The sequence below is a fragment of the Pelodiscus sinensis genome, chromosome 4 (genome assembly GCF_049634645.1).
Source record: "Pelodiscus sinensis isolate JC-2024 chromosome 4, ASM4963464v1, whole genome shotgun sequence".
NCBI lineage: Eukaryota > Metazoa > Chordata > Testudines > Trionychidae > Pelodiscus > Pelodiscus sinensis.
This window is the reverse complement of record NC_134714.1, coordinates 55,495,138-55,505,362: the sequence shown is the minus strand read 5'-3', so window position 1 is coordinate 55,505,362 and position 10,225 is coordinate 55,495,138. Positions and strand designations below refer to the sequence as shown.

The following is a 10,225-nucleotide window of genomic DNA, read 5'->3' as shown; positions in this document are numbered from 1 at the left end:
GTAGTTTACAAGCTGAGCTCCCGAAGGACACTACTCTGCAGTATAATAAAGTTCCTTTAGGAAACTCGTTGACAATCTGTGCCTTCACATACCAGGCCAAACCCACTCAAGGGATGCCTCTCCAGTCTTTCTATTTTTAACCGAAAAAAAACCCCTTTAAGATATATGGATCTTCTAGGTTTCACTGCTGGAACAAATTATCAATGTGGATGTTTCAGCAACAGAGCAGGAAAACAACTGCCACATTACATTAATACCATGGCTGCTTTTGTTCAAGCTGTTTCCATCTCTCCCTCCCTCCCTCACACATCACTATGCATTACTGATTCAGTATGCACTAAAAGTACAAAAATGGGGAGTTTATATATGCGGTATTGTAAGCCAACAGATACTGCTTTCACTGCCCATTGCCTACCAAAAGCAAAGGAGGGCACAATTTTTTTCCTATGTGTATTAACCAAAGTTTAGAGACAATTAAAATGTGCATTGCTTCTTGCTGAAGCAATGCAGGGAGCAAATGTTGTCTTCTGCCTTTTTCCCAAGAGCAAAACCTGAGATTGTAGCTACCAATGACAGCCTCACACATCGGCCTGCTCACCTGCTGTCTTTTCAATAGTGGGGATATTATCAGTTTCAATATAAAAGTAAGGGCGCAACCATCCCCAAACAAATGCATTTTGATATTAATGGTCCAACTATTATCTCCTTTAAATGTCACCCATCACTTGTCCCAGTTACTTATTTCCCAAGCTGCAGTCACACATGCCAGACACTATGGCAACTAGAGCTTAATTCATTGATCTTTCTCAGCTTTCTGGTTATTTAAAACAGCAAGATGGAACACTTCTTTCATTCATCTTTTTAAAAATATTGGCCTCCAGAACAAGTATGCATGATTTGTTCACAGGATCTCCCTATTTGGCCATCCCATTTGCTGTTAGAATGTCACCCCCTTGCTTTCCTTACATGGCCTGTTGGGCCCTGTAGCCTACTCTGACTTTTGCCTTCCCTTACTCCATTAATGGCTTCTCTGCTACTCAATGGAGTGAAGCCTACCAAATAAGGAAAAGGTGGCTAGCTTGTCCCTCAGGAGCCTGGGACTGCCGCTGCCCTCAGGAAGTATAAATTGGTGTATCTGCCTCTGAGTCACTACCCAGCCTTTTTTCTCAGGAACGCCACGCAGTAGGTGCTGATCTGGTGAGTAATACCGCTGAGCAGCCCATCAGCCAAGTTCCTAGCACAGCTGTAGAAGGCATCTTTGGGGCAATTAGAAGAGCGGGCTGAAAAGAGAAGACGCTGCCTGGATTTCTAGCGACCACCTTGGAGGAGCTGCTTTGCGCAAGGGCTAATTTTGTGTCGGGTTTGGGGTGAGGGCTGGGAAGGAGGGACTGAAGCCTAGAAGCTTTTCATTCATTCATTCCTCATTACATCCACTGCTTTTAAAACAAGAGTGGTCGGCACATCTTGGCGGCCTGGGGAATTATAAGACACCACAACGTGTTGTGTGTGAGATCCCCCTCCACCCCAGCTCTCAAAAGTGTGCTTGTCCTTCAAACAAAGAGATCTTTTGAGAGACATCGCTTTCAAGTCGTTCTAATGATGCTTAGCAGAAGAAGTTGTAGGGCGTTTGAAGAACTTGAAGGGGTGGGAGGGGGGGTTAGTTGCCCAGACCCTCCCCAAAGGCTTGGAGAAGCGTTTGCGCTATGTAGCAACTTCCCCTGCCAGATCTACGGTCACTGCAGGCAGTCGCTCTGAGGGATCAGTCATAATGAGGAACAACTGGAGGGAAAGGTCTGCCAAGAACGGCCCCCTGTGTGTGGTGATCAGACAGGGAGGGAGGGGGATTATTGTCTGATAGTTCTCACTGCGCGGGAGGGAGCTGCTCAGGCGAGACCCCGCGGGGTAGAGAAAGTTGCCCCCGCGGTGTGTGTGGGTGTGTGTGTGTGGGGGGGGGGGGGTGTAACGTGGCCGGGAAGGGCGCGCTGCTGCCTGCGGGCTCTGGACACGCGGCTGGGCTGTCTTGCAGATCCCTGCCCGCCGCCCAGCATGTGTGACGACGAGGAGACCACCGCGCTCGTGTGCGACAACGGCTCCGGGCTGGTCAAGGCCGGCTTCGCCGGAGACGATGCCCCCAGAGCCGTCTTCCCGTCCATCGTCGGCCGCCCCCGGCACCAGGTAACTGCCCCGCGACTCGCCCAGGGGGCAGGATGCGCAGCCGCGTGCGCTGCGCTCCCCCGTGCTCGTCCCCAGCCACCTCCTCCTGCGGCGCCTCGCAGCTCTGCTTCTCTTACCCCCTTGTGCTCCTTCAGACCCCGCTTCCCCCCTCTGACCTTCCCATCTCCTTGCACTCCTCCGGCGCCGCACGCCTCAAACCCCGCATCTTTGCCCTCCTGAACTTTCTCCTCCCCAGTCTTCACATCCTAGCCTCTCAGATCGTATCTGTCATCGCCTCCCTCTCCCCACTGGGCCTCGGTTTCATTCTTCACAGCCTTATCTCTTTAACCTTAGCTCCTCTCTCTCAGCTGTCTAGTTTCTCCTAATTTCCCTCCCGCGTGGACCAGAGCTCCAGCAGGTGGAAATCCATCTAGCTCCATTCATTGAATTTACAACACCTGAGCCAGGATCTGTCCTTAGACCTTTGCCTCCTCACATAGCTCATCATCTAACCCTTCACACCACTGCCCTTCCCCTTGAATCCCTTTATCTATTTCTTCTGTTACCCTGGAACTCCTTACTCATTTTCTATTTACCCCCCAGATCCTTTCCCCTTCCTCTTATCTCCTTATAATGCTACTTTTCCTCCTTTCATCCCCTTATCTCTCCATATTATGAACATTAAATCAGTATATAGAAGACTTTTAGTAAACTGTGCCCCCTTCCCGCAAAGGAGCTATAAATTACATGCAAAAAATAAATAAAAGCTCAGAATTGACATTTGATATTATGGGCTCAGTGATAAAAACACTAATACGTAATTCATTTTTTTTGTTTACTACATGAGATAAGCCCCTCCTCTCTTTTATTTATAATATACTATTTGGCATGAAGTCCAGAATGCCACGGTTGTATTTGCTTCCTAGTTTATGAATGATTGACTACATTGGTAGATACATTTCACTGTAATGGGGATAGCTATAAAAATGTTCTCTCATCCAGCTATTCATATTTATGATATTGTGCAGATTACTTTCCAACTTAGCCTTAGATATTTGGGAATGAGCTGGATGAGTCTTTTTTTTGTTGGTTGTCACTTTGATTAAATGAAGTAGGATTTTTTTTTTAAAGGATTCAGCCATGTGTTGACTTAATTAATATTCAAAGTAACTGTTACTTTCTGTATTTAAACACATTTTGGCATAGCTCTTCATTTCTCTCTCCTTTGTCCCAAATAAAATATTAATCTCTTGGGTACAATTAAATCTGTGCTTAATGATGGTATTTCCCACCCAGACAAAGTTTCTTTATATTTTCCTCCTTTAGGGAGTTATGGTTGGCATGGGTCAGAAGGATTCCTATGTAGGTGATGAGGCTCAGAGCAAGAGAGGTATCCTGACACTGAAATATCCTATTGAACATGGCATCATCACCAACTGGGATGATATGGAAAAGATCTGGCACCACACATTCTACAATGAACTGCGTGTGGCCCCTGAGGAACACCCTACTTTGCTTACAGAGGCTCCTCTAAACCCTAAAGCTAACCGTGAAAAGATGACCCAGATAATGTTTGAGACCTTCAATGTGCCAGCCATGTACGTGGCAATCCAGGCTGTCTTGTCCCTATATGCCTCTGGTCGTACCACAGGTAAAAATAACTGATTGCTATAGGAATGTTTCCTTTCAACCCCTCAACTCCAAAAGAAAATAGAAAACTGTGAGCAGTCTCTAACACATTCACAGTCACACAAAGATAGATGTCTTTCAAACATGGCACTTGTAAAAAAAAATCATCAAAACAGTCTGCTGAATGTACAAAAGAATACTAACATAAGACTCTGTAACCATGGTTCAGTTCATTGTTCTGCCACATATTTCTTCTGTGACCTTGGGCAAGTCACTTAACCGCTCTATTTTCCTTTTAAAATGAGGATAATATTTATTTACTTCCATAGGAATGTTTTGAAGCTAAATATATTAAAGATAGGCTGATGAAAAGTGCCATAAGAAATTGGTATTTTATCCATATTGTTTTAAAATGAGCCTCAGTTAGTTTAGATTAGCACAGTTGTACCCATGTAGTTATGTTGTTGTAAAAATGCTATGTAGCCATGTTGATGGGAGAGAGCTCTCTCCTGTTGACATAATTAAACAATCCCCCAGGAGTGGCACTAGCTTTCCCACTGACATAGCACTGTGGACACTATCACTTATGCTAGCTAGCAAAACTTATGTTGGCTGGGGGGTAGGGTTTTTTTCCCCCCATGCCCTGAGTGACATAAGTTTTGCCAACATGTGTGGTAGTATAGCCATAGCCTTATTCTCCTCTCACTTACAGTGATGTAAACCAGAAGTGCCTACTATGATGTTACTAAAGTTACATCGGTAGCTCTGGTTTGAGAGGAGACTCAGGACAAATACATGGGCTTCATTTAAAGAACATAGTCACTGAGATCACGCTTGTACTTGAAAGGATTTTACCTGGAATAAGTGGAGATTGACTGTTTTAAGTGAATGATCACTCTGAATCTTTAGTAATAGCCATTCTAGTAAAGGCAGAATGAACCAGTTCCATTGTAACTATTGGTTTACATTACATAGACTTTTTTTTGTTTGTTGTTTTTTTATTGAAAGGTCATGTGACTTTTTTTTTTAAAAGTTAGAGGCTTCCAGATGTATTTGATTTCTGTCATTTATCTTTCCCAGGCATTGTTCTTGATTCTGGTGATGGTGTCACCCACAATGTACCTATCTATGAAGGTTATGCTTTGCCTCATGCCATCATGCGTCTGGACCTGGCAGGCAGGGATCTGACTGATTACCTCATGAAAATCCTCACTGAGCGTGGCTACTCCTTTGTGACAACAGGTAAGTACACCTCTTCCTTATCTCTTGCTAACATCTTCTCATTTCTCTCAAACCACCATCTTCTGCCTTTGATAATCCTATTCTTCAGACCTTGACTTATTTCTGTGGTCCTGCAGCTGAACGTGAGATTGTCCGTGACATTAAGGAGAAGTTGTGCTATGTGGCTTTGGACTTTGAGAATGAAATGGCCACTGCTGCCTCCTCATCCTCTCTGGAGAAGAGCTATGAATTACCCGATGGTCAGGTGATCACAATAGGTAACGAACGTTTCCGCTGCCCAGAGACACTCTTCCAGCCATCCTTCATTGGTAAGTGCCATCAAGGATGACTCCTTTAGTAGTAAACCCCGACCCCTTTACACACACACACACACACACACACACACACACACACACACACACACACACACACACACCTGTCATTACATTAGGGAAGATTCTCAGCTAGTTAAATCAGGATAGCTCAACTGATGTCAATGATGTTCTTTTGGTTTACACTAGCTGAGGAGCTGGCTGACAAGTAAATTTCACCTATTGAGCTGTTGTGACATTATTATAGGACTCTATTCTTGCAGAAATGTTGTTGCTCATCCACAAATGGCTTAGTATTAGTTGAATGTCACTGTGTCATTAGAGATTTTTCACTGAGGTGAATTTTTTCAGAGACAGCATTTGAAAGGTTTATCTGTTATATTTACTCAGACAACAGCTGCTGCCACTGAGAAGTGAAGTTTCAAAAAGAGGTTTGCGTCTATATATATGCACTATAATGAAACACTGTCATGGATAAGATTGTAAATTCTGATATAGAGCCAAACAAATCTGATGGACGCAAGTGTTTATAGTATAAAACCTGTGTGTTAAATGCAGTTGTTCATCAGCTGGCATCTTGTTGCAGATCTAGTTTCATTGCTTTCAGGAAGCACCTGTTAAATTAATACATTGGAATGTAACCTATGAACATTTGCTTCTGATGTCTTTCCGTTTTACACCCATTGCTAAACCCCTTGTCTATGCCTGGATCACTTTTTGTCTTTGTAACTGAATCTTTCTGGCCTGGCATCTCCCTTTTCTCCTTTCTTCACTACTGCTAATCTCTTTCTCTTGTGCTTTGCCTCTGCAAGTCCCTTACTTGAAAGTCATTTATCAGATCAAATAAAGCTCTTTGTCTCGCTTTCAAGACTCTAGTCCTACTTAATCTCTTGCTCATTTTATATTTCTTCTGTCATTTTCTCCAATCTCCCCACATATATATATATATATATATACACACACACTGAAAAGTGCCTTCCCACATACACACTGTCGCTTGCTACTCTCCTTTTAAAAATGTATTTGTTTTAGGATTGTACTTTATGTTAGTTATTATTATTTATTATTTTACAATAAATAATCTCTCCACACCCTCCCTTTAGCTAAATCATTGTGACATGTTTTATTTTATCTCTATTCTGTCACTCTTCCAGGACAGAGAGATCTTGCTCTGTTTTAAGACCTATACATTTATGGCACTGAATGCTTATTAATAGCTATAAATGTTCACAGATCTTTGACACAAAAATTGTCCCTTCAGTATAATTTGCTGATCTATCATCTTACCTTTTTAAGGTATGGAATCTGCTGGTATTCATGAAACTACCTACAATAGCATCATGAAGTGTGATATTGACATCCGCAAGGATCTGTATGCCAACAATGTCCTTTCAGGTGGTACAACCATGTACCCTGGTATCGCTGACCGCATGCAGAAAGAAATCACTGCATTAGCTCCTAGCACTATGAAGATCAAGGTGAGGTGTTTGATGTCCTATGAAATGGAAATCACGGTCAAGAATTTATTGCATTGGGCTAAATAACTAGTTTGGGCAGTGGGAATTTTACTGATAAGAAGCAAGTGTTAGGAAAGGAGAATCTGGCTGTAAAAATTGCCATTGAGAATATTGCAGATATTGTAGGCTGGCAGCTTCTGGAGATGTTACCAGTGATAAAATAGGAAAGTTCTTTTATAATTTTATGTAGTCACTACAAAGTCCATGTAAATTAGCTGTTGGAAACTCAAACTATTGAACTGATGAGGATTTTGTTGTTTGTTCTTCCCTAGATTATTGCCCCACCTGAGCGCAAGTACTCTGTCTGGATCGGTGGTTCCATCCTGGCATCTCTGTCCACCTTCCAGCAGATGTGGATCAGCAAACAGGAATATGATGAGGCTGGTCCTTCCATTGTCCATCGCAAGTGCTTCTAAATGCCTTTTCCTCAATTTACCTCCCACTCAGGATGATAATGATGATATTATGCTTCTTGGAGTCTTCCAGTAATCCTTCCTGAACTTTCTTCAGTCATTGTACAGTTTGTTTACACACTCGTGCAATTTATTTGTGCTTCTTCTAATATTTATTGCTTTATAAATAAACAAGATCTGGGACTTGCAACCTACAAATGATTTTGTCCATTTTTAACTTAGTTTCTAAACCTCCAGATTAATTTTAGAACTAAACACCACACATCAATGTCTTTGGAAGGGCATCCTTTTTCAATAATGTGATGATGGGCACCCTATCAGCCATAATATGTTCAGACTTTTTTCTTTTGGAACCTGAAACAAAACAAGCATCTTATAATAAAGCTTATAAAGAAGTAGCTTGGGGGTAAAAACAGTAAGTGGGACAAGTGGAAGCTAAGCACTCACATTTGTTCTTTGGGTTTAAAGATGATTTTTCAATTGCTAATTGGATTAGTTATAATCCAAATATTTTAATACCAAAGTCCTATATACCAAACACAGTTGGAAAAGGATAATTATGTTCATATGATCAGTGTTACTTAAAACTAATTAGCATAAGTCCTTAACTCCTTACACATGCCCCACTTCATTCCCAATGTCTTCTGTAGGTCATATATATTTGTGATTTAAACATTAATCCAAACTGACAACATAAGCCCTCTCCCCACCTCTTGAAACCCATCAACAATTCTGAGAGAAAGGCATGAAAGTTTTATTGTACAAGAGTCAAACCATTGAAATTCAAGGTATCAAAACATACAACTCTTTCACAGAGCTTATTTTGTAACAAAGGTTCTGAGGCACAAGCAACTAGATGCCAAAATCTACACTTTCATAACTGATGTAACAAATGAAGATGTGTCGGGGCTATAAACTGCCAAGCCTAGATGAGCCAGAGCACACCCCTAGAAAGCCCTGGCCCCAGTGATGCTCTGCTTTTATACTGATGATTATTTTTACATGACCCAGAGTGCCTGAGACACTTTTAATTTTTATTTTCCATCTGACCCAGATATTGAGATGAGAAACTACCTGGCTTTTTTTTTCTGTTCCTTGCTCTTTCTTTTTATAACTATGCTGGTTTGGTTGTCCTTTTTAAAAAAAAAATAAATGAAATATGTAGTGCAAAATGATTTAGGAAACTTTGGCTTTAATAATATCATACAGGATGAGACTCATGTAGGCTTGATTTAAGCAAATACTTAAGCACTGTCCTATACAAGGTTCCTATAGAATGAATGGGTTATAACGGTGTTAAAGATCATGTTTAAAATAGGTTTCTTACTAACTTTGTATTCTTCAACTGCTATACAATGTAAGAATAATAAATTAAAATAGGTGACAGATTAAAAGATGCTTTCTGACATTTAACTAAAATTTTGGATCCTTTGGTGTGATCTCTGGATAAGCAGAAAAAAGCACTATCTATTATACAGAGATGTATTTGCAAGGGTTTCAAAATATAAAATGTAATTATCTGTATTTTCTTTTGATGAATAATACAGGTAGTCAGCCTTGGTACAGAAAAGTTTATAATAGTTAAATGGGATTGGAGACATGGAAATAATTTGAAAAAATAAGACTTGGATAAGTGAGGAGTTAATGCAGGTCACAGACTGCATTTCATTTTTCTAAAAAGAGGGATTATATAATTGAGGATTAACTGTATATTAATTTAAAAAACAAAGTTAAAAAGAAGGTTACGTTTGTGCAAACACACTAGTATTAGAAAATACCAAAATCACAATTGCTTGTGCAACCTTTATGTAACCCTTTCTATTTACATGTAATGCCTCGGTCTTTAATACATGATTGTATATATTTTGTTCAGGAAGACAACAGCCTCATTCAATACAAAAGTTGGACAGGTAAAGAATTGAAAAGCTGTTTCCTTGAATTGAAGGTTCGGTAATTGGACCCAGCACAACTGCAATCTATGCCTCGCTCTGTTACAGAGATCGCTTATGTGATGCTGGGTGAGACAATTATGTTCATATGCCTAATAGGGCAATCTTGAGTTTTCATGGACAGCCTTAAACCAGACACTTACTTCTGAGTTCTTAATTTTGAAATCTTGACATTTTTGTAATGTAGATTTCTGTATGTAATTTTCTAGGGTTTTTTATAGAAAGGAAACTGCAAAACCAGGAATCATCTCATACAGCAAATAAATCCTTCACAAAGTCACCAGCAGGGTTTGAACCTATGGTCTTTAAAGCTACAACACAGCTCTCTTGACATATGAGCTAAAGAAGCAACTAGTTATAATAAGTATACTATTATTTTCTATGTTGGTCAGTCCCTAGCGGGAGCTATGACATCCACTTTTCTAGCGGTTTGCACACCTATTATGTGTTAAACTGCAGGAGAATTTTGGCAGCTAGGATTTCTAGTTTTAGATGGGAGAGGAGAGCTATAAAGCGAATGCAAACAGCTCAGCCAAAAACATAGATTTAATATGTCACTCCCAAAAGTCTGCATCTGCCACATTAGATATCTCATTTCTATTATTTGTTCTTGTCCAGCTTTTGTTGTTCTATGTGTAAGATAGGGAGACTTAAACTATCATCCCTCCTAAATAAGGTGCAGGATGTTCTGGTCATTAGAAAGGTCTATGAAGTGTACAGAACTATGACTATATAACAGTAGGAGAGCTATGACTGGAATTCATGTGTGCTTCCTTGATCTTAGCCCAGCACATTTTCCCTTAGGTTAAAGAGCACTTTGCTGTTGGGATTGGAGGGTGGATGTCTCATAGTTAACCCATTAGTAGCTCTAGCATGCAAGGTTCCCTATTGGGTCTGTGAGTATGCTCAGTGCAGTTGGCATCCAATGAGCTCTGTAGAACTGGATCATGCTTAGAGGGAATATTTTAAAAGCTCTCCTGAGTATATACAAATTGTGATTTTCAAAAGTT

At 40.7% G+C, this 10,225-nt stretch overlaps 1 protein-coding gene across 1 annotated transcript; it reads left to right on the top strand.

Moving 5' to 3' along the window:
• Window positions 1–1,045: 1,045 nt before the first annotated feature.
• On the top strand, window positions 1,046–7,464 carry ACTC1 (actin alpha cardiac muscle 1). Its single transcript, XM_006123269.3, has 7 exons — window positions 1,046–1,197; window positions 2,027–2,175; window positions 3,481–3,805; window positions 4,864–5,025; window positions 5,142–5,333; window positions 6,633–6,814; window positions 7,126–7,464. Exons 2-7 carry the CDS (start codon window positions 2,047–2,049, stop codon window positions 7,267–7,269), a joined length of 1,134 nt encoding a protein of 377 aa, XP_006123331.3. The 5' UTR covers window positions 1,046–1,197; window positions 2,027–2,046; the 3' UTR covers window positions 7,270–7,464.
• Window positions 7,465–10,225: the final 2,761 nt, after the last annotated feature.

What these genes read in the sequence shown, in the direction of transcription:
- ACTC1 (XM_006123269.3), top strand. Translation starts at nt 2,047, where the DNA reads ATGTGTGACGACGAGGAGACCACCGCGCTCGTGTGCGACAACGGCTCC. An exon ending in TGCCTCTGGTCGTACCACAG is followed by an intron (nt 3,806 to 4,863) that starts GTAAAAATAACT and finishes TATCTTTCCCAG; the next exon opens with GCATTGTTCTTGATTCTGGT. An exon ending in CTAGCACTATGAAGATCAAG is followed by an intron (nt 6,815 to 7,125) that starts GTGAGGTGTTTG and finishes GTTCTTCCCTAG; the next exon opens with ATTATTGCCCCACCTGAGCG.